Source organism: Fukomys damarensis, unplaced genomic scaffold (genome assembly GCF_012274545.1).
Source record: "Fukomys damarensis isolate Sample0158 unplaced genomic scaffold, DMR_v1.0_HiC HiC_scaffold_15, whole genome shotgun sequence".
Lineage (NCBI taxonomy): Eukaryota > Metazoa > Chordata > Mammalia > Rodentia > Bathyergidae > Fukomys > Fukomys damarensis.
Genome location: NW_022900927.1, coordinates 10596019 through 10621127, shown reverse-complemented (window position 1 = coordinate 10621127; position 25109 = coordinate 10596019). Strand labels below are relative to the sequence as shown.

Sequence of the window (25109 nt, the reverse complement as noted above, 5' to 3'; positions counted from 1 at the left end):
AGTGATACCCTGTCTCAAAAAACCAAAAAAAAAAAAGAACCAGAGACTAGCTTTTCTTCAGCAGTAATCTATTTTCTCTCTTCTAAAGTTATTGTCTAAAATAATTTAAAGATAAATCTTCACTACACGTAGGAACCATCAGTGTTGCTGTGCCTTCTGTATGTGTCCATTTTAATCCCTTCAGAGTCTCCCAGCTGTCAATTTAAGTGAGAAAATAGAAGCTCTTTTATTATTGGCTCTTTCTCTGCAGCTATGACTGAAAAATGAATGACCACAAAAGTCTAAAATGATGAGGTAATGTTCTTCAATACATATATCCAATCAGGCACTTACGTATATCCAAAACAAGTAAAAATTCCTACATATCAATAAGACAGAGTGGAAGATCCGCCAGAAGATGGCCAAAGGACTTCAGAAAGTAAAAGAGTCCATCTCATGGGAGTAAACATATATAAAAGCACTCGACTTAGCCAACAGAGAGATGAAAATTAAAACCGCAAAGAAATACCCAATAAAACTCAATAGAAATATTAAAATGTAAAAGTCTGGTAGTATCAAGTGTGATGTGAGGAAAATGGAGTTCCTTTATAAAATCCTTTTAGAGAGCTGTCTGGTTGTATTAAAACAGAACATGTATATACACTAAGATTCTGTAGTTCAACCTCTGGCTACAAATACAACAGATATGTATACACCTTTACCAGAAGACACATGTGCCTTGTAAGTCCCAAATTCAAAACAATCCCAAATGTTTGTCAGTTGGAGAATAAATATCTGTAAAGGCCATGTTCACTCACTCATACATGTGATAAAATTGTATGTTTGTAAAACAATAAAATATTAGATATGATGTCAAACTATAATTACACACAGCATGACCAAATTTCAAATATGTTGTGATTCTCACAAATTGAAGTCCACCCATCTAAAGTTAAATAGCAGACACACTTACTGATGGGATTTGAAATCAGAAAAGGGATAATATCTGGAGGGATAATAAAAACAGGGGGGCATATGAAATAATTTCTAGTGCTCTTAGTTCAGGTACAGGTTGTACAAGTTAAGTTCCCTTTGGGAAATTCACTGACCTGTATCTTTTTTTTCTTTTCTTTTTTGGTACTGGGGATCAAACTCTGGTTCCTGCATTTGCAAGGCAGGTGGTGGAACCACTGAGCTAAATCCATGGGCCCCCTGCCCTGTATCTTTATGATGTAAAACTTCCCTGGACGTTACCTACATAGTTCCATAAATGTTAAAAGAAAAAAAAAATGAACTACAGCCCAACTTGATTTTTTTTATACTAGAGTATAATTTGCTAAAGGGGGTGTTGTTTCAGATCAATATCTTAGCCTTTTCTGCAATATTTAGATTTCTGTCTCCTGGAGGAGAAAGACTATGTTTTTCTCATTGGATAAGTGACCATGATAACCAAAACATATTGAGCCTTGATGCAGTAGACTCTGTGTCTACCCTTTTTTATATTGCTCCATCTTGTTTATCATCATAATACCCTTTTTAGGTAGCTACCATTTTTATGTCAAGAAAATGGAATCTCACAAATGTTAAATAATGTGCCAGATGTTATGCAGTAAAATATGAGTCTTACTGAAATTCAGGGAATCACTCTAATACCACAGCTCTCGCCCTAACCTACAAGATCTAGGAATATTTCAGCATATCTAAGAAGAGTGAAATCTCATCAAACTCTTCTGGAACATGAAAATTTACACTTCTCAGAGTGAAGTCAAGATTTCACTCTTTTAAGTGAGACTATCTTGTTCATCATCATCAAATGGGCCTCTTGTGCTTGCATCTTCATGCTCTCAAATTACCTCTTTTATTTATTGCTCTTTTTTATTTCCCTCTCTCCAAGTCCAGGCTTCACTGATCTCTAAATTACCCATCGTGACTTTTCTCAACTTTGTTCTCTTGACAATCAAGGTGCTGCCAAGATGCTGTGTCGTATGTCTTCTTCTCCCATTTTCAGACGGTCTCCACCTTTTGATCAGGAAAAACCATCAGTTTCTCCACTGGCTTCTTCTCCTTTCATATTTTTAGTTGGCTTATACCATGTAAATTATTAACTAATCTTCCGGAAACACAGCTCTGATCTCTACCCCAAAAAATTCAATAGTCTTTCTATATCTACTGAATATAAAAGATTTTTAAAATCTTTTAAGCATGTTACACCTAAGTCCTTCTAGATATGGTCCCAATTCACAAGGGAGTCTGATCCCCATCTCTTATAAACTAGTCTCACAAACTTGTCATTACAGACAAGTCAAATTGAATTACTTTTTCTGACCTGTCTCCTACCTGCTACCTCCTTTCCCACTCAAATCCTATCTACCAATCAAGGGCTACACCTAAGCCTTCTCCAAAAACCCCTTTCTCCAATAGGGCACATACTTCTCCCTTTCTACGAGATGCCTGTTTATGTTATTGCTGTGTATTTTTAATTTCCTATTCCTGTGAATCCTTCAAAGATAAAATATCATTCCCCTTCCTGTTTAATTTTCTACAATTCTTAGCCTAATGATTAATACATATAGATCTCAACAATCTTGAGCAAAGAGATAGATGTGTTTTTCACAGCTTTATTCCCTTCATATGTCTAAATGCTCACTTTTCCTGGGTCACAATTCCAAAACAGAAAAATCCCAGGAAGGCCAAAGAAAGTTCAGACTGTTTGAAAGGTTCATTTTCAAGTGCATTTAACAACTGGTTAAGTAGTTACTATGTGATGTACTAACCAATCTTTAAAAACCCTGCAGTATCCATTAAAGTCTTACCAATACAGCTATACAATGTAATAGTTTTAATAGATCAAAAGTCATATCACAATAGGATATGATCACAAAGTACTTTTCTGGATATATCCTAGGAATAAGGTGAATTGGTATGCTCACTAATTTAACTACAATTTAAGTACAATATTTGTTTAAGTGCAATTTGGGGAAAGCACAGCCAGTTAGTGGTGTCTATGATAACAAACCATATCATTTGGCTCTGTAAATATGTGGACTTAGAGCTGCTCACTATGGCTGCTACACGGTGTGCATTATCAGTATGAACTCAATCCTCTCATGAGACGAGAGGTCCTATGAGAAACTGCTCGTGGTAAGTGGCACTTTGTGTTTTAGTTTTAAGCACATGGAGAGTTTTGCTGATTATGTTCAACTCATAAACAGTAATGGGCTAATGAAGACAGATTACTAATTCTGCATTATGAAAAAGAGACTTGTTTCAAATGTGATACCTAGTATCTACCCCTTAAGGTAAAGGAGAAATTTAGCAGTGGGTGAAAAACCAACTGCTTTTGGAAACTCCTACCGAGGAGAACATTTTGAAATATTTGAAAATATTTATAGTATGTGATTTTTGTCAAGTGCATGTCTCTAAAACACTGCAGCAAAAAATTCACTGAAGCAAAATCTGTTTAATTAACTTTAAAATCTTTCAAAGTTTAAAACTCTTGTTTCAAAGGTATTTGTTAAGATATAAAAATGGCACCACTAAAAATGGAAATTTATGAGGCAGATTTAATTTTTCTAATAGTGAATATTGGATTTAAAACTAATTTCTAGTATATTACAGGAGCATCCAGTGATAAATTGAGTACTGTAACTTATTTTTTCACTATTGAAACTATTAAAACTTCCTTTAGAAATAAACTATGCTTTTATAAAACTTCTCTAACAGGGTTGAACCAAGATTTTTAAAACTAATAAAACATATTTTATCACTTTTTAGAAATGAGATGTATATAGTAATAATTCAATGAGAGAAAAGTTTTGGAACCATTCCTAGAATAAAAATTATACTTAATATGCCGGGAGTGGTGGCCCACGCCTGTAATCCCAGCACTCAGGAGGCTGAGGCAAGAGGATCACTGTGAGTTCAAGACCAGCCTGGGCTACATAGTGAGTTCCGGGTCAGTCTCAACTACATAGTGAGATCCTGTCTCAAAACACCAAAAGAAAAAAAGATAGAGAGACAGAGAAAAATATATATTTCATATTAAATGTTTAAATTAACCTTTTAAATTTGACTGAATGTTTTCTATAAATCAGGTAATTACATATTTATTTACACATACAATGTATAAATATGATAAAATATAGAAACATGTTCAAAATATTTTGAGAAATATATAATGATTAAGAATCAATTGACTGGAAAATATCAAACAAAAGACGTAAAGTATTAACATCTCCCAGTTGCAAATATGTAGAAAATAGGATTTCTCAAACTGTAAACTGACACACAAAACCTCTATACAAATTTGATATGTCTAAATACTCTAACATTAACAATGTTTACATATCTCATGTAAGTTTCTCATCATGTAGTACATCTACATTGTAGAATATTTAGGTAAATTTCATCTAAAAGTATCTAAAATCTATTTTCTTAAACATTTTGTACCTGGGGAAACAGAACTGCCACAGATATATGGGCATTTCCTTAACATAGAAATATAAAGAAAAAATACCACATATCATAATGTATGTTGAAATATTTTTAAGAGGTACTGTATAGTCTATATTCTAACTTCAATTAAAATAAAATTCACAGCTTATTTCACTTTTTATGATCTCCTCGTTACTTAAGAATATCTACTTACATTTTCCTATCATATATTTCAAACTGGCAGGGTTCAATTGTGTTTCTAAATTATTTTTAGAGAATCTGTATCTATTTATAAATTTATAAATCTTTCCACGTTCTCCTTTCTGGTGAGGCATAAAATTCACATGGGCAGAGCAAGAAGATGTTTGCACCTATGTAATGATTATTCTTAAGGGGTGGAACTGGTCACCCCTCACCTCCTGCTAAGTTATGATGGAATGAATCCTACCAGCTCAGGTTTTCCAGGATTTACTAGAGGAATTATTCTGTAGTAAATACAATCTTCACTATTAATTTGTAGAGTATTTTAACCTATTAAGCACTTATTAATTATGAATCTTCAATAAGTCTCATGATTGTTACTGAAATGAAATGAGAATTTCACCCTGCACTGTGATCATCCATCTTAGTACATTCATCACTGAACATACATAAAATCTGTCTAGTTTGTTTCTAGTGACTATCGTGCCTAATATATAGTAACTGTTCATGAAAAAAAGGAAAATGAAGTATACCTTAGAAGGATATGGTAGGAAGTATAGTAAGTGGAAAGACTATTTTAATACATAATAAATATTTCTAGTCTAAATTTTAAAATTTATCTAAAAACTGATTTCCAAACTACTTTGCTAAGCTTTTATGTGTCTTTAGTACCCTTAAGATGTTAACTAATGACGATGGCTGTTTTTATAGAATAGTCCCACTTTCCAAAGTCAAAACATTTTCCCACACAGTACTGGACTCTGGCAGCTGCAGATCACACGTTCTGAGTGCTTTTCACCTAGAGTGGGCACTGCAGGGGCAGCAGGAGCCTGATTCCTCCGCTAAGACCCTAGGTATTCTTGGGCTGCATACGACGACTGACCAACTTGGGGCTTACTGGGTGTGTACTCTTCCCATAAGCTCATTTCTGAAAGGAATTTTGTTGTATCCCATTAGAAATTTAGTAAGAAAATGACCTGTAAGGAAAAAGGGGATCATATATATGTATATAAATATATTGTCGGGGGGAGGGCGAGGACGTAGCTCAGTGGTGCCATGCCTGCCTGATAAGCACAAGGTCCTAAGTTTGATTCCCAGTACCCGGGGGGGAAAAGATAATATTTTTTACTTTTGTTAATTTGTCATCAACTCCAGAATCCACTGAGATAGACATTATTTGTCTCCTAAATATTTCACTGTAGGGAATAGATAAAATGTAGGAAATAAATAAAATGTAACAAAATGAATTACTTCTTAAGTGAGACCTAGTTAGAGGGAAAATGTAAATTATGTAAATTATAAATTTGTTTAAATGGCATTTGCTGGAACATTTCAAATATATTACTATATATGAAAAAAGAAAAGTAAAACTTTTACTCATCTTTTTAAGACGACTTCAATCATAAGAACATCTATTTTAAGTTACTAAATAAGATCGTGCACACCATTTACTTTTATTCATTGTTTGTAATATACAAAAATTAAAATGTAAACATTTTCTAATATTTACAGATTGATAGCTAAACAATAAACCCTATATTTTAAATCCCAATGTTAGTTTTTAACAGAATTACTATCTGAAAACTACATTAGCTTGTAGATATATTAAATAAAATTATAAAAACATAACACTATTTGACAGTTAAATGTTTAGTAACAGAAGTTAACAAATTCATTATTTGAGAAAAACCAAAAGAAAGGAGGAGGCATTCATTACAATGCAGTATCTGTTCAGTGATTTTAAATATCTTAAGTATTGATTCAGTAAGTAAAAATACAACAAACATATACACCAGGCAAAGCACAAAGCAACACACATCATTAATAAACAAGGGTTAAAATACAATCATTTCACATTGACTAATCACAAAAATACAGAAATTAACAGGCACAGTTTAAAATTTATTTATTCCTTGTGTTATTGCAGAACAAGATTTCCGACAACATGGAGAGAAATTAGATGTATTCTTACAGCTTTCTAACAGTACTTTAAATGATTTGGCATTTCATATTTTTATTATCCTTTAAAATGAAAAGTGATTTTGCATCTTTCATTCATACATCTACACAGGCACACATATATCCTCTGAATTTCCTAACTTAATGAACAAGTTTTGTTGGAAATAAAATTATCTATGAAAGAGTATTAATCTGATATGTTGATAAGAGGTATTCTGAAGTTTAGCTAATACATAGCAACAATGAAGGAGGCAAAGGATGATACTGGGTTTTGATATCAAAACTTCAGATATCCCAAATCCTTTTAATATAAAAGGATAACTAAACAATAAATAGTCTTTACATGATAAAAGAAACTCAGGCACTCTAACATTATATATGTACTATATACATGTAGTGAAGTAAATAAATAAGTTTGTAAACATTCTGAATAAACATTTATTTGTGATTTTTAAAACATCATTTTCAATTTATCAAAAGAGTAAAGATATTGCAGTTCTTCACTGGGACAAAGACTGAATTAGCAAAGAACTCCTTTTGAAAGAGACATATAGTAAGCAATGAAGAATTTTGTACTTTTGTTTAATTATTTCATGATTTTTACTAATTATTTTTTTCTCTATTAGTTATTTTGTAAGGTTAAAAATGTCACCTATGCACAGCACTTTAATGAAAACTTAGGCTTTTCACTTATGGCATCATTCACGTACAAAAAATAGCACAAAGCAAATCTATTGGAATATAGATCCAATATATTGGGATATGGTATTAAGTTCATTCCAGCACAACATATAAGTGCCACGTGAATGCCACAGTGGATACGTAAACAAGGTTGGTAAACATTAAAATGTTTTAAAATATCAAATGAAGGATCAAAAACATGGACCTAAAACTGGCTCAAAAATAATATTTCTAATTCCAATATCTTGTAACATTAAATAAGTTTTTATATTAAGCTTAAAAAGCATCATTACTTTGTTCATTAAATAGAACAGGGATCAGTAAAATTTTCTCAGAAAGGGTCAAACAGTAAATATTTCAGGCTTTAAGGGACATACGGCCACTACTGCAACTAAGCAGCCCCACGGCTTTAGTGCAAAACCAGCCGTAGACAAAGGACAAACAAGTAAGTATTACTGTTAAAAAAAAAAAAGACCAAGACTCTTATTTAGATAAACAAATATTAGGCTAGACTTGGATCAGTGGCTACAGTTAGCTGACCCTTGAAGCAGAAACTCTCACCCCATAGGAGAACTATGTTCTAATCAGCTTTGAGACATAGTCCCTAAGACATAGTAGATGGTCAATAAATGCTTATTAAATACATGAGAGCTTTGTGGGGTTTTTTTATTAGTTCTCAAAGTGCTAGTGTTTGGAAGCAGCAATTTTACCTTACAATTCTCCTAATGAAATTAAATTTTTCTATTGTTTAAATCACCAGTAACACATTGACTATAAATGTGAATCTTAGCCTTCACTTCATTTCATGACTTGAAATTTGATTTATGTTTCACTGTAAAGGTTTGTTTTGGGCAAAACATATGCAGGTGTCAAGGACTGGTTATAAAACAGGAGTTATAATTTTTCCAGGTAAAGAATGGCTTAACTTTGTAAATTTAATTATACATATATTATGACTCAAATCAGTTTTTTATCTGAAAGAAATGTACACAGTTGTTCATGATTTTTAAAGACAAAAGTGATCAAAATGTTAATCTCAATATATTTTTGTATTAATTATTCCTCAAAGCCTGGATATTTGAAGAATACTCGAGAAAAATAACAACCCATGAGTAATATTTATGAGTTTTGTCTATGGTTCCCCCCCAAAAAACCTAGAAGATTAAAATATTCCAATACTACAATAAATCCACATAGTGGAAAAAAATGATATTAATATAAATAATTACATAAATCATACTTTTTCATGATGTAACAAATTGTAGACAATTTACTCTATGTAAGTAAATCTTTATATCTTTTAACATAATATTTTCACATTTCCAAACAAAATATTAACAATAATAAAAACGAGTTTTAAAGCATTTTTTTTTTTGCTTCTGTATCAGCTACTGGACATTGAAAGACAAAAGCCACATACAGTTACATGCTCAAACAAGACGCAGCTTAATTTCCCATTGTTACACATAAAAATGTTAACATTATGTACAAATGAAAATAACAAGACATTTCTGATTCATTAGTGGGCAAGCCAAAGATGTAATGGAGGAAACTATTTCCATTGGAATAGTGCTATGGTTCAAAATTCACATATGAAAATAAATACATATAAAAGCTTATATATTAGAGTACTTGAATGGATTTCTCTTCAACTTATCAAATTTAATAATTCAGGCCAAGACAGCTAAAATAAATTGCTTTAAAAAAATAGAGAAGATAGAGTATGTGGTTTTCACAGTTTACAAAGAGAGGGAATTAAAGTGAAAGGGACATAGTAAAATAAAGCAACAAAAAAGATAAGACTAAGATGCTATCGTACCGATTTCCATGGTCCCCGCTGCCATGACACCTCATCAGGGCAGGGGTGCACCTGACACTGTGTCACACTAGGAGGCTTGTTCAGCATTTCACAGTTGTGCTCTGGTAACACTTGGCCATCGGGAAACTGGCATATTACGAACCTTGACTTTATTCCTCCTCCACATGTTTGTGTACACTAAAAATAAGAAGAGGAAATTCAAAGTCATGGGGCTTTAGAGACCATTAGATCACTTTATTCCGTGCTAAGGTGTAATTAGCAATGCTAGAGTTTAAAGTTTGTTTCTTTCAATTCATAATCATTTTCCCTAGTTAAAATATCAAAGTTTTAATTCCACAATCTAGAAAACTGACATTTTTGGGAATTAGTACAATATGATATGTGAATAAGACATTGGTCTATATGATAATGGCAGCAGGGTAAGACAGAAACAATTTGATTTGCCAAATAAGTATTAATTTTATAATGCATGCTACCTGATTAGCGATTACATTGTATTTGTGAGTGCTAATAAAAATGAGATGTTCAGGGCTGGGGATTTAGCTCAGTGGTGCTGCTGGCCACCTCACAAGCACAAGGACCTGGGTTCGATCCCTGCCCAAAAAAAAAAAAAAGAGATGTTCAATATATATTGTCTGAAAACAGTGGGTAGCAAAGTAGTGTGCACTGTGAATCTGATTATATAACCCATAAAGAACAAAAATCTAGTAGAAGTACACTACAATTATGGTACTAAAATGGTACAAGTTTTTATTTCTTTATATTTTTATACGACTTGGATTTTCAAAATGAATGTATTTAAATTCAGAAATAAGGACCAAGGATTTAGCTCAGAGGTTCCACCACATGCCTTGTAAGCGCAAGGACCTGAGTTCGATCCCCAGTACAAAAAAAAAAAAAATAAAAAAAAAAAAAAAAAAAAAAAAAAAAAAAAAATCAGAAATAATCAAGTAACTTTAATTTTGGAAAATACTACATTTTTAAGATGTTTTTGATGATTATTAGCACCTAGTCAAAAGTGTATCTATTAAAAATGATTTTCCAATTTTCTATGAGGAGAAATTGTGTATAAAAATCATTAAGCAAAATAATTTCACTAAATTACATGAACTATAAAATTAATATTTTTTTTTCTTATACGTACCCATCCAAAATATGGGTGGAAATAATATTCACAGTGACGTTTTTTCCCCTGATACTGGAGATTGAACCAAGGGCTTTTCACACTGAGCTACATCCCTGTCCCTTTTTATTTTTTATTTTGAGACAGGGTCTTGTTAAGTCACAACTCAATCTTGCCATCCTCCGGCCTCTCCCCACCAGAGTACTAAGATTACAGGTGTGTACACTGTTACGGTTTGTGTTTAGATGTCCCCCAAAGCCTTATGTGGTCATAGATTTGATATAGAGTGTGTATATGAGTCTGGAACTGATTCATGGGGCAATGCTAGACTCAAGGGCACTAGGATTAAAGGTGTGAGTGCCACCTGCCTTAAGTAGTCTGAATAAGATAAAAGGGGTAGGGAGATGTTGTTAATTTTTTTTCAATTAGCTAATTAATTTTATCGGTATATTTGAGGTATACAACGTAGTGACATTCATCATTGGAAATTTGCGAAGTAGTTTCCTTGTTGCCATGTTGTTTCTCCTCTGCAATATTTGTTTGGTATTCCTGTCATGGAGCCAGCCTATGAGGGACTAGAACCTCTGTGAACTGTAAGCCAAATGAACCTCTCCCCTCCAACTCTGAGTGTCAGGTATTTCATTCTAGCAACAAGAAAAAAGTAACTAACATAGCCACCGTGGCCACCTTCAAAGTGACCATTTTAGAAACTGTCTTTACATTTCCAGTATCTAAGCGTGCCAGGGCATGAGGAAAGTGTCTAATAATTGATAGCTATCTGAGCAAAAGGGAAAGAGTCACAAAGTGAACAACTTAGCATTAAGATAAAACGTGATCTAAATATCAACCTTGTTTCTTATGTTTCTATCAATATAATTTCTAAGAAATGTAAATAATAATATAGTAATTCTACAAACATACTAGTAGTTCAGACAATTGGGTAACACATCAGATTTTGTTTAAAAATCTGGAATATATGCTTTCTATTGTGGGTGAGTGACTTATACCAAGAGAGAATATCTATTAAAATAATATGGTTTTAATCATTCAGAAAAAAACCTCTTCCCATATGTAGTATAGTGAAGTGATATTATCCAATTGTATCCAACAACATAAAGTGCTGTGGTTTCAGTCTCCAGAGATGGAACTATTTCCACAAATTTAGGGACTATCTTGACTTACTTCTCCCCAGCTTCCATAGCTCCAGAATGGACAAGGTCCCAAATCACAGGGCTTTGATTCTGGTGGCTTTGAGGCTGCATCGCAGAGACTGGCACTCTGTCCATCTCCGTCCTGGCAGACCACAGCCCTGTGCTGCAGACCCCCAGCACAGCTGCGAGAGCACTGGCAAGGAGAAGCACAGAAACACCGCTGCAGATTCCACGCTGCAAGTTGCGCAGTGAAGAAACTCATGGACTCAGCCAAAGCTTTAAAATCTCCCCCACTGGAATCACAATTTGAATCAAAAAAATCTCTCAGAACACCTGAGTTTTACCGATGGTTTTCCTAGAATTCACTGATGTTAAGATAAATCTCTAAATTAGGGAGTACTCCCAATTAAATTGGGGAATAATTCTGCACCCTCATCCTGAGCATAAGGATAAAGGAAGTAAAGTTTTAGGGTATCACTGTGAAGGCATAAAAAACCCAAAGTAGTGTTACGTTTCTTGACTTTTACCCTGGTGCTTTTCTTATTATTTTCTTCACTAATCACATGTAAAAATGAACAACTGCACCTTTTGTATTGCTCTTAGTAATGTTTTTCATAAACATTTGCAGTCTTGCTTCCTAAAAGGTTTTGCCTTGTTTTCATTACAATGAACTCTAATCAGATTGTTTTTAAGTGCATTCCTCTATAATCATAATATTACATTAATGTATAAATCAATAGGGACCCTAGGGATTTGTAATTGGCATAACAATGCTTAATCCTTTTAAGATTTATGCTATTGATCTTCAGATAAATTAAGCATTAGAAGCATTTGACTCTCTGTGTACATATCTGTTAAAGGGCTGTAATATAACAAAATTACAGAATTAATATAACTCAATAAAGATGGCTTACTGATCCCCATGGTCCCGTTCTCCATTGGGTTTCTCTGATTGACAGATGGCCCCCCTGATTTTGATTATCTTCAGGTTTGTGAGTTAATGGAAAATTCTGGCCTGAGAAATGGCTGGGCTGCTCAGAGGAGCTAGGAAAGTGGCTGTATGTAGGTGGGCAGGCTGCCAGGTTGCATGCTTGTGCTGCCAAAGGGCGAACTTCCGGGTCACAGAAATTCTCATCAATTGGCTGGTGGTAGTTGACGCACGAAACTTGTCTAGTTGTTTTTCCATGGCCACAGGAAGCTGAACACTGATCAGAAATGTAGTCAATATTTACAGTGTAATGTGCTATATTAATGTTGTGTTAAATGTCAAATACTATATTTACATTCTTTACTTCCTATTTTTTTCATAGCAATACTTACAGGTGACCAATTTCCTGCCTGCCATTCTCCACAGGGGCTAAAACAGGCATACATTTCAGCAGGTCTAGGTAAGTGGGCACAATATGATTCATCTGCTATTTCATTGTGAGCATCACGACAGCTTACGTAGCGGGCTTGATTACCTCTTCCACAAGTCACAGAGCACTTAAAAACACAAATAGTATTGAGATGTTAGAGAGTGCCTTTCTCCTCAGAGTTGCTGCATTTCTAGACTATCCTTTCCTGGGAAAACATAAATTATAAATACTATCAGCTGGCATCATTTATGAGTCAAATACAGATAGGGCATTATGTATTCTAGTTTAGATAGCAAATTTCACAAATCAGATATAATAATTTAATGAAAACAATGACTTGAAATGCTTATATATCCAAATTAAAGGTACTGAAAACATTTTGTATAAGAGAATCTGATCATTAAAAAATAATTGTGAAAGGGGCTGGGGATTTAGCTCAGCGGCTCAGTGGCCTGCCTCGCAAGCGCAAGGACCCGAGTTCAATCCCCGGTACCACACACACACACACACACACACACACAATAATAATAATAATTGTGAAAGACCCAAGCAATACAATATCTGCAATCCCATAATTAAAATAGATTAAAGCAAATTATATATTCCAAATACATTATAGCTTTCAGTTCAGAAAACACCATGGAAGTGTGTGTAGTTTAAAGTTGATCAATGCCTAATAGCACATCTGTTTCTCATAACAACGTATGACATAATAGTATTATTATCACCATCTTGTACCTTACAAAATAGACCCTGAAGATTTAAATGCCCTGCTTTGAAAGGCAAAGCACGATTTAGCTATTAAAGGACCTAGCCCTAAACCCTATACTTCTTCCATATCATCAAAATACCTCAGAATTATTGTACACATTAACTTGGGGAATCTGAAGAAACTATTTTGTCAATGTCTCAAAGCAACACTGTGTGTTTAAATAAATTCACTTACTGGAGTCCAAGATCCATGCCGCCACTGTGCTACATTTGCCATGGGAAGAGCTGGTAACGATGTGGCCGCAGGGTCAGAGGTAATTAGGCACGGGGTGACTATACAGTCCTGTTCCAAAGAAAAACACAGCTCATAGAACATCATTTGATTTCCATGTTGATTTGTATAAAATCAGAAACTTTATTTCCTTTTTCACATGTCTAATTCATGAACAGCTGCATATAAATAGATAATCTAAAGGTTTTTGTTTCCTAAAGCACAAAGTCTGTGTCATGTTGTTCATGGAAAGATTCTGAATCTTAAAGTCCTTATTTGTGAAAGAACACAAAACTGCACCTTAAAAAGCAAGCCATCATTTTCATAAGAATAAAAAATATACCTCTTGTATAGTTCAGAAAATGGGAACATATACGATAAATGATCTAATGACAGATAAAGAGTAAAATATTTTGTAATAATGCTATAAAATAGCTGGCAAAGCCAAAAATAATAAATGTTATATCTCACATACATATTTTAGGCATATATGTTGATGTAGGAAAAGACATATACATAATTTGAACATATCAATAATCTCCCTGTATCGTAGATATGTTTGCTTTAATCTCCGAAGAGGTTTCCTTTACCTGCCTGTTACCCGGGTGGCTGTCTCCCCGGCATTCTCTGTCATCTACCACTGCACTGAACAGCTCGCTGACACATTGAACAGCACGCCTCTGATACCCCTGTCCACAAGTGGCTGTGCACTACAAGAAAAAAAAATACACAGATATGAAGAACCACTGTTTTCAAACATTACGTAAATTTTCTTTTTTTAAAGGACTATATAGTACTGGTCAATCTCATATTGCACAGACAAAATACCTGACACACATAACTTAAAGGAGGAGAGATGTGTTGTGGCTGATATTTTAGGCAGTTCAGTCCATGGTTGGCTGGATCCAAAGCAAAAACAACATGGTGGAAGAGCAAGAGGAGGAAAGCTTCTCACTGTACGGTGGCCCGGAAACAGAGAAAGAAGGGAGAAGCCAGAAACAAGACTACATCTTTCCATTTCACAGCCCCAGTGTCCTGCCTTTAACTAGGACCTCTGCCTGAAAGTAAGTGATCTACGAGGGAACTTATGAGCACGTCAACCATTGACGAGGATAGCATCCTTATGAGCCAGTCATCTTCCAAACATAGGAGTCTTTGAGGGGTCATTTTAGATATAAACTGTAACATATGGCTAATAATATACTTTCACTCAATCAGTAGGCTTCTTTATTCAAATTTACTACATAGATATTACTACAATGCTGATGTTAATAAAATACACTAAACATTGTTAATGTATTTTTAAAGTTGTAATATAAAAGGTATTAATAGAGGCCAGACGTTTTGGAGGTACAGTCAATACATCTTAAAGAAACAAAACACTTTTCAAAGTTTACTTGATGCACGTTATTTAGTACATTAAGTAAATTTCAAAAGGAAAAAATAGGAGAATGTATGTGTGATAGTTAAGGAGATGAGAGAAGGCTTCCAGCCATTATGCAACCTCTGCGGGGTCATAAACTACCCACCCTCGCCCAGCCTGACCATTGTTTAGCCTACGAGTTCCTAGCTCCTGGCTGGTAAAGAATATAAACATCTAAACAATCCCTACATAGAGTGAGATACAGTGTAAACACAGAGCATGAAAATATTTATAGTTTAATCAAAGCTGATGAAAGCGTAAGATTTATAGCATTTTTGTTAACTAAAGTGAATTCACAAGCAAAGATGAAATATTTACCACAACAAAATTAGCACTAATGTCAAAATTTCGCAGAGAAAGGCATACATTTCAGGGATATATTTCCAATAAACCAACTTGTATTTCACTGAATCCACTAAGTAGGGAGCCAATATATAGGTCCTAACACTAGGGCCTATCTCCTAGTGTCAGAAAGGTCCAAAGTAGGGAGCACCTTTTCTGCTATTCTGTAAAGATGGATCAAATGAGAAGGATTCACAGCATATACTCACAGAACCCCATGGTCCTACTTGCCAGGAAGCACATCTATGAAGTTCACATGGTCTCAGAGATTCAGGTTTGGTGCTCAGATTGCAGAAACCATCACTCAAGCGATCATCCTTCAGCTGACACCATACCTGTCTCTGCTTTGTCCCTCTTCCACATGTAACAAGACACTGTAAGAAATCAGCATGAATGCATTATAAACTGATGTAATAATCAGTATGCACATTAAAATGCAGCTGGAAGACTATTACTAAGTGTATTTCCCCTCCTCCTCTAGGGACATTCATTGAGTAAAACCAGCTAGCTACCTCTATTTTCTGCTGCCAAGCCCCACTGAAATATTCCCTCATCTAGAAACAAAGATACAAACTAGGCTTATATATCCCAGGCTGCTGCGGGCACTAACACATTCTTATAAAAATGGCTATAGATTAAAAATTAGAAAATGTCAGTTCTACCTTGATAACTGTAGAGAGTTTGACACACCACTTTATGCTTTTATTGCCTTTATAATAAAGTTGTTTATAAAATAATAAAATAAAATAAAATTTTTTAATGTTATAAAGTGTTTTATTGTGAAGCTTTCCTAACAGATTAGAACAATTCTAAGTCTCATGTGTTTAATGTTACCTCACTCCATTCACTAGTAACCCAAATAGGACAGGAAAATTCATTGCAATTCTCTAGCATCACTCGGGGAAGCTCTTGACATTCTCTGTCAGCAAGACGGTGGCCAAAGTTATTTACACAGTAAGATTCTCGGGACTTTTCACCTCCTCCACAACTTCTGGAACACTGATTCAAAAATGAAACAAAGCAAAACAAAACAAAAACAGGTGACCTTTGGAACTGGAAAAGAAAGCCAAATTTTTGACAAAAAAATAAACTTTAGAGAAATATGTTCATTTAGAAAGAAGGCATTAATTTATCTTCAGCCATAACTTTAATGTACCTGGGACCACTCTGAATAATGCCATCTTATTAAGACACAGTCACCGTGGCATGGTTCTCGGGTAGGAGGTTTCAGTTGGTCACTGCAGTAGTGGTCATCTACTGGAACAGTCTGTCCTTTGTGAACAGAATACTTCATACAACGGACGTCCAAGGACCTATATCCTTGACCACAGTGGGATGAACAGTCGCTTTTGCCAATGATGTGCCACCTAGAAAAAAAGGAAGTTAACACTAGGAGGTGTTCTCATTAACACAAACAAAACAAAAAAGTCAGACATATGATTCAATTTTTAAAATTCTACGAGTTGACAGACAAACTTCCTACAATAATTGATATATCACTGAATTAGGGACTGAAAAGTTCTTACAGCTCAGATAGCCCAAACTTTCATTTTACATATGACAAAATGACACCCTAAGAGATTTTACCTTCCAGTAGTATAAACAATTGATTTTTGGGAGTCAGAAATCATACTTTTTTCTAAATAAAATCTTAGTTGTTCACAAAATACATATGGTCTGGTTATAGCTGGAAACAGGGAATCAACATTAAATCCACTGGCCTTACACTCACATTAGGTGGCAACTTTGGAGATATGTTCAAGGAACTGCAATTTCCCCAAAAGCCTTTGAAAACAACTGGTTTATATCAACAGTACCCAATGACTTAGCAGATTTAAGACTATAACTGAATGTATCTGACTCTAAATCAAGTCATCTCTCCTTACCCAAAACCCCTACCTACAGTACTTTGATACGTGAACAGGGAATGCCTGGGAATATGATCAATAAGGATAAAGCCTTTAGAAGTTGGAAAAATAGCTTTGTGAAGCATACTTATCTTTCTCAATAATCATGTAATCTCCATTTAGACATATTTGGAGGGAAAACATTTTTCCACAAGGAAAAATGCTACTTTGAGTCAAATTAACCCAATAATAGTCTAGAAACCTATCAAACAATATGAATACACTAGTATAACGAAGCATAAAAATTCATAGAGTTCATTTTCAATAGCAGCTAAAGAATTTTGCTGTGCGTCCCACAACTTCAATACCTGTTTCTACCACTAGGTTTTTACTATGTCCTTGATCTAATCAAAAGAACTTGCTGAGTTCAAGAGGTTCTGGCTATCCTTGGATATTAAATGCCACTAGCTAAAATGCAAAAAATAAGTAAATTAGAACATGGGATTATTGTATTTGGCATTAATCCATTACCAACCACACACACATACAAAAAAATAAGAAATTTAGGCTAGACATGCAAACTTTCCTGTCACAATCTGGGACCATTTCCCTTAATAGTTAATGGATGAAATATTAAAATGACAGGCAAATCAATCTACATACATTCCTCAATCCTCATACCCTCAGACTTTGTGATTTTATTGGTTCAGGAGTTCACTGGGAATTACAGGATCATAATACAAAATTTACTATTTCAGATCTTTAAACTATGGCATTTCAGATTAGTGTTTACCTGTATTGATTTAATAGAAAAAATTGCTTCCAGACCCTACACAAACTGTGCAGAACTGTAATCTGCAATTTAGCTAATGCTATGAATAAAAATCCAAATTAATTACTGAGCTACACCACAAATTAGTGAGCCTGAACTTTACAACTGCAGGGACAGATGATGGGTATCCGTAACAGGTCCCCTCTGTCAGGCATGGTGCTAAATAATTTATACCTTAACTTACTTATTGGTTTAGCTGCACTACAAACTAGTCACATCACACTTTGTATCTCTCTTACCTTAAGGAGGATTATTTTTTATCAGCTTTGAGTTTATTGGTACATTTTAGGGATATAGTACAGTTACATTCATTGTTGGGATCTTGTACCTCTACATGACAAGTCTTGATTCTCATTTTTCCCCTTGTCCCTGCCCTCCCTTCACCCCCTCCTCCCCTCCCCATCTACAAACACTTTATTTCCATCTTTTCATTATCTCACATTTTTTTCTTTTCCCTTATTGCCCTTCCCCTACCCATCCCACCTTCCCTACACCTTTAGCTCCTTTCTTCCCATTTCTAAATGTCAGTAATCTTATTAGGATCTTCTGTATTATTACAGATTATTCACACCAGGGAACCTATTCGGTATTTACACATGTGTGACTTATTTATTTCACTTAGGAGTATATCTTCAATATGTATCCATTTTCCTATGAATGAATCTATTTTCTCATTCTTTATGGCTTAGTAATATCTCCCTTACCTTAGTTCACAGTCTGTATTGCACTTTTCTGTTACAAATGGTGGAAGTGGCAAGTGGTCACAACTTTGATCAGATACAATCATCCGATCACTCTTACGTATACAGGTGATTTTTCTTCTATGAAGACCTTGGCCAAAGTCACACAGAAGTAAAAAATGAAAGGAAAATTCAAGTAAGTAGAGGTTCCATGATTTTTTAATTCTGAAAACAGCTTAAAGGATTCAGTTAAGAAAGCAAAACCTTTCCGTCACCTCAAACTGGATAAACTAATATGTTAATCTAGGAAGGAATCTTTCTACTGTGCGTAAGCTGCTCCTGAATTATTTACAAGTTTGCTTAGTGAAGACATGAAAGGAAGCTGGGGCAGGTATGGAGTAGAAAGAAGTCGATCACAGCTAAGACAGAGCAGTGCGGGGTGTGGGGCTGAGTGGGTAAGGCCAGTGCTGATGCTATACGGTGCACTATACATGTTATTATTCTGCATTATTTGCTTCCCTTTCCCCTGCAAGAAAATTGCACATTTCTACTTGGTGCAGTGTTATAGTAACTTCCAATAGAGAGGAACATTTCTTTGTCTGGTGGCATCAGATTTATGCCAACTGGATGAAGGGGATGTGACCTATTCCAATTCCAGTCGGTCCCTCTGTCTCCAGAATGGCATTGCCCAGGGAGGACTGATCTGTCAGCCTGGAAGCGTGAAGGAAAAAGGCAGTGACAGACAGTGAAAGGTTCAGCGGAAGGCAAAGCACAGGGGATTTCTAGGGCAATGAAACTTCTGAAATACTACAATGATGAAAATATGTCATCATGCATGGGTTGAAACCTGTGGAATTTTCAACACAAAGAGTGAACCCTAATATAAAGTACAGGTTTTAGTTGATAATAATGCATCAAAATTGGCTCACTGATTATACATATATGACAAATAAAGGCAAGATATGAACAATACATGTAGAGGAAATGGGAGGGAAGAGAGGATATTCAAATTTCTAGTATTTTTTGTTGTTTTCCAGTAAACTCAATGCTGCTATAAGTAAAGTCTATAACTTACTTTTAAAAATGAGATAGATACAAATACCAAATCAGAGAACAGCCATAGCTAATCAGGAAAACATGAAAGGAGTAATAAGCAAACCTTTATCTGAAGTATTGAAATTTGGAGGTTGTTTGTATATAGCATGCATACACCAAAAGTGAACTGAGAGAAGTGGTCATAAAAGGCCAGAGTAAACTTAAGACTTTCTGCAATGAGCAGAGAGTAATGAATTTAAACACTGATGAGATCAGATTCCTGCTTTAACAAAGCTCAACTTTGTACTTCCAGTTAACGAAACATAAACATATATGCTTATCTCTGATCTTTCCCAAACATCCCTTAAAATAACTTTAAAGAATTTTGAAAGATCTATATCTAAAAGAAAAATATATAGAAAGGAAATACAGTAGACAAGAAAAGGAAACTTTGAACATGAAAAGTAAGATTTCCTATTTAACAGAGCCAAGGCAGATGAAAGATACCTAAGCCTGTGAAGGGGGAGAATGAATAATTCATGCCACAGAATCCAAGAAAAATGGAGGAATCAAAACCATCAGGTTCCTCTGAAGAGGTGAATGTGTGAGAGGAAGGCCTGAAAAGATGGGTAATTGATGGGAAAGTATTTATGAAGAACAATTAGACCACTACCCTTCTAGCCAAACACAGCATTGATTCATTAGATTCATTGTTTCAATAATGTGAATCACATAATATAATTTCAGTAACATTTATGCTTAACCTCAAATATCTAAAATATGATCATTTCAACATAAAAACAATATAAAAATAAATAGCAACATGTTTTACATTATTTTTCATATTTATGTTTAAAGCCCAGTGTGTAATTCACACTTACAGCATATTTCAATGGACTAGCTCATAGTAACTACTATATTGGGCAACATAGCTCTAGAAAAGAATTTGAAGAAATAAGACACAAAGCAGGGAAGTTGAGACACACTGGACTAAAACAGACAGTGATTAAGTTTCCATGCTGAATGATGAGCTCCCATCCCATTGGGCTCCATCCTCCTCTGGCTCCAAGAAAACTTCTGTTGTTTGCCAACTCAATAGGACCATCAGAAGATGGAAGGACACCTTTCTTAGGGAATTAAGAGCATACAGAAAAATGATCGACTGACAACAGTATCTGTGTCTTCTCCCCAGCACATATGTAAGCACTATACAAAGACCCAATTACACTAGAATGAAGCTCCTGGTTAACTTGTCTGACTCACACAGGACTTGCAATCAGTATTCTAGTACTTCTTAAATATGAACAGACACAAAAGATCTGCAGATATTTTAGAGAGGCTCTAACACAAAAGAGGCCAACAGAAGCGAAATAAAATAAACTAAGATGAATAGACATAAGTTAGGGAACAAAGGAAAATTTAAATTATGATGAATATCCTCAGAGACATAGTAGATGATATTGGATCCATGAAACAAAAGCAAGGCATTATGAGATGAAACATTAATAAAATAATGAAACTGAGAAGAGAAACTAGAAAATGAGGACTCAGTTGAAGAGACAAAACAATAATATAAATCAGAAAGATAAAAGAAATATCATGTGGAAATGATTTAAAAATGCAATAAAATTTCTCAAGACAAAGAATCTAAAGAATTTCAAATTAGAATGACATCATGATTCAGAAAATTGATGCAAAAAAACCCCTCACATCAAGGTACAATGTCCTTATATTTCAGCCACTAGAATTAAGGGGAGGATTCACAAAACTCCCAGAACAGAAAATCCTATATTCAAGTACAGGAAGCTGAGGAACAGGCAGCATTATAAGCCAAAAGAATAAGGATTTCAAAGGAAATATTCTATTTTAGCAATTCATGCCACTAACGGCATCTGACAAGTATGAAAATAGAATGATGCAATTCTCAGAGATGAAAAGCCTCTCTCAGTAAAGGAATATATTTCAGCTAACAAGGGAAGTAATCCAAAATGAAGAATTTATGGGATTTAGAAATCAAGGAGACTAACACAGGAGAAAGTGGGAGATCAAAGTAAGAGTCATATAACAAGCCTAAAAAGTGACACACAAACAAATCAGACCAAGAAAAAAGAGGGTCCCATCAAAAGGGAGAGTGAAGGAAACTGATATGCTTGGAAACAGTAACACAAAAGTCTATAGTCCTGACAAAGAGCTTGAGGACCAATAACTATGAGTACATAGAAAAAATAAGTACAAAAGCAAATAAAACTGAGGGATTTAAACTTTAGAGGAAATCAAAAAGTTACACAAGAAAAGGGAATGCAGTCCAAGTATACTAGGTGGCAAGAGGATTAACAAATCCTTGCCTCCTCCACAGGAGTGCTCCTGGTAGCCCTTCTCCCTCCAACTACCACACCATCTCCTACCGTACTTTCCCATCACTCCACAGCCATGTGATTATTTGGTGGTTATTTTAGAATTCACCCGTTGCAGGGATTTGTTCCCTAGCTCCTCACGTTCCTAACCACAAAGCAGCTGACACACTCAGTGCCAGATGCTCATTCCAGCTCCCCAAAGCCCAGCTCTCTCCTGTGAAATACACCCATGGCCTTGAACCCTTCCTTCCTCTACATCACCAAAGCTCTTCATTTCTCCTTGAGCACTAAGCCCGGTTGACCCAGTGTTCCTATGACCGCATCTCTTCTCTGAGACACTTGCCCAAACAGTAATAGAACACTCGTCCCGTCCCACCCTTTCGTTCTGGGCAGCACTATCCCGGGATCACACGACCAAGGCTGTGCCTCTTGCCGGATGGAGTCCCTGAGTCCCCCTAGGCCCCTTGTGATATGGGTTTATCAGCCTGGCCCTCACATTCTTGGCATCTGTTGGCTTTTCAGGCCACCCATATTTTCTCAGCAGCCCATTCCTATACTGCGCTGAGCTTTCTTCATTCTAACACACTGCTCCTCCTTATTCCCAAGCCGTTTTACTATTCTTTAGGAAAACTACTTTTCATTCTGTACAAATTTCTCGGTGTCTTCTGCTCCAATCTCCTACCTCCACCTCCAAAGTCCTCATCTCTGTGGATATTAGTAGTCCGGCATTTACTATTTTACATTAAGATACCTATGCTCCGGTTGCAGTCACTGGACTTTAAAACCTGAATGAAGAACTAGAGTCTTATTAAAAATCTCAAATAAGGTAGCACCTCAATAAATGTTTCCTGCACTGGACTGGGATTTCATGATTAAGTTTCTATAACTACAGACTGCACAAAGATTCCTGTCTTCCCATATTCATTCTCTACTATAAATTTCCCTGCACTGTTATGTCCCTCTCTGCTCCTTTCAGTTATTCGTGCCACCAGCACAAATACATTTTCTTGGGGTCAGAGAAGGGAAATAAAAGTTTAATATCCCAACATTAATAGGAGGAGACAGGTTGCTAAGACAGAGAGTGAACTGGGATGGGTAAGAAGGCAGATAATTTCACCAGGAAGCAGGATGACAGAGAAGCTTTCAACGCTGCAAATAAAGAACGAGAACATAAACGCAAAGGAGAAGTCATAGAGAATGTGGAAGAGGGTAGAGTTAAATTGGACGGTTAAGTGTAAGAAACAGAAAAAAATGAGTGAGGAGAAAAGCAGGAAGTGGAAAAAGACCGAGACTTCTGTATGTTTGTGTGTGATACATGCACAGAAAGAGGGAGCAGTCCATAGGCAGCCAGACTCCAAAGGACCCGATTAAAGCAGCACGCACATTCAAACATTTGTCTCCTTTACTCAGTACCAGCCAGGCTACCTTGACACATTCTGGTACAGTCTTGCCACGGTCCATAGGGGTCCCACACGAACAGGTCAGTCCTCCCCTCCACAGGGACGCTGAAGGAATAGCGCACATCAGGGTTGTACAAATTACCCACGCATAACACCTCAATAAAAATACAAAGGAACATACAATTTAATTTATAAAAGACACATTCTTAAGATAGCACTTTTACATTTAATCATAACAGTTCACCAATATGTTTAAAGTTAAGTTTTATTAATGTCTACTGAAATTTTACCTGCAAAACAAGCTCTTCTTCCAGTCGATCAGTACTATTAATTCTTTCCACTGAGTTATTTGATCCACTGTATTCAAAAATAGCTCCTTGTACGTTGATCGCTTTTTTTGACATACTTACAACAAAATTTCCATTCAAAAGAAAATTCCCCTGAGCATCAGATAATGCTATGAAAGAATAAAATATTGCCCATGATACGAAGTCAGCCAATAGAGAAAATGAGTGTCTCTTCTTAAATTGAAATCACATTTTGAATTTAAAGAATATAAATAAAAATAAATATTAAGGAAATAAACATTCTTTCACTGTACTGTGGCGTCTAATGTATAAGTACAGAAAGACAAACACACCAAAGATATTAAAATAAATTGAGCATGCATTTTTCTATGTGAGGTCACCTTCAATGGGTCCTACAGGAAGTGACAAGTCAGAAAGAAATTACAGCCCTGGAACACAGAACACCTAGGTCAAACCTAATCACATTGGAGGAAAACACTGCTACACAATGACTATACCATTCTCTAAATAAATGTCAGATTCTTTTTAGAGAGAGTCATTCCACCACTGTTGACATATGTGTGAATAATACTATTCTGTTCTCTGTTCAAACACCTTCTCTTTCCCACTGACCATTATTGTCTTTCAAATATGTATGTGTCTGTATATCTATTTATGTTATATGCATAACATAAAACAATATAGGCTATATTAATAATTTATTATATATATATATATTTTTGGGGGGGTACCAGGGATCAAACTCAGGTCCTTGTGCTTGGGAGTCAGGTGGCAGAACCACTGAGCTAAATCCCCAGTTTAAATATAAAATTTGATGGTGTCTTACAAAGTATTGCAAAGACTAACTTGGTGTTATAAATAATTTAAGTTCACGTTTTTCTTTTATTTTTTTAATTGAATTTATTGGTACATTCTAGGTAGACAGTACAGTTACATTCATTACTGGGATCTTGTACCTTTACATGCCAGGACCTCCTCCTCCCCTCCCCACCTTCAAACACTTTAATTCCACTTTTACATTTTCTCATATTTTTTTCCTTTTCCCTTATTCCCCTTTCCCTATCCTTCTCACTGTCCCTACACCTTTGGTCCTTTTCTTCCTATTTCACATTGCTAATTGCCCCGTTAGGATCTTGAGTACTGTTTTAGTTTTTCACACCAGAGAAACTATTTGGTATTTGCATATGTGTGACTTATTTAT

General features: G+C 35.2%; 1 protein-coding gene across 13 annotated transcripts in view; it reads right to left on the bottom strand.

Annotated features, from left to right (window-relative positions):
- The window catches only part of Adamts20 (ADAM metallopeptidase with thrombospondin type 1 motif 20), a 275934-nt gene that overhangs the window by 59767 nt on the left and 191058 nt on the right, over nucleotides 1–25109 (bottom strand). For 9 of the 13 annotated variants that reach the window (XR_004517244.1, XR_004517245.1, XM_033763587.1 and 6 more), the window contains 12 exons: nucleotides 23891–24057; nucleotides 23626–23755; nucleotides 18836–18962; nucleotides 16609–16819; nucleotides 16287–16451; nucleotides 15662–15826; nucleotides 14278–14397; nucleotides 13652–13759; nucleotides 12668–12832; nucleotides 12262–12552; nucleotides 11379–11540; nucleotides 9074–9250 (listed from right to left, as the gene is read on the bottom strand). Coding sequence is in view for 9 of the 13 variants with exons in the window: in XM_033763587.1 (XP_033619478.1) it covers nucleotides 9074–9250; nucleotides 11379–11540; nucleotides 12262–12552; nucleotides 12668–12832; nucleotides 13652–13759; nucleotides 14278–14397; nucleotides 15662–15826; nucleotides 16287–16451; nucleotides 16609–16819; nucleotides 18836–18962; nucleotides 23626–23755; nucleotides 23891–24057 (1988 nt within the window). In the remaining 4 variants the exon portion in view is untranslated. Of the gene's footprint in view, nucleotides 1–9073; nucleotides 9251–11378; nucleotides 11541–12261; nucleotides 12553–12667; nucleotides 12833–13651; nucleotides 13760–14277; nucleotides 14398–14515; nucleotides 14642–15661; nucleotides 15827–16286; nucleotides 16452–16608; nucleotides 16820–18835; nucleotides 18963–23625; nucleotides 23756–23890; nucleotides 24058–25109 lie in introns of those variants that run through there. The other 4 variants (XM_033763584.1, XM_033763588.1, XR_004517246.1 and 1 more) reach the window with 4 other exon arrangements.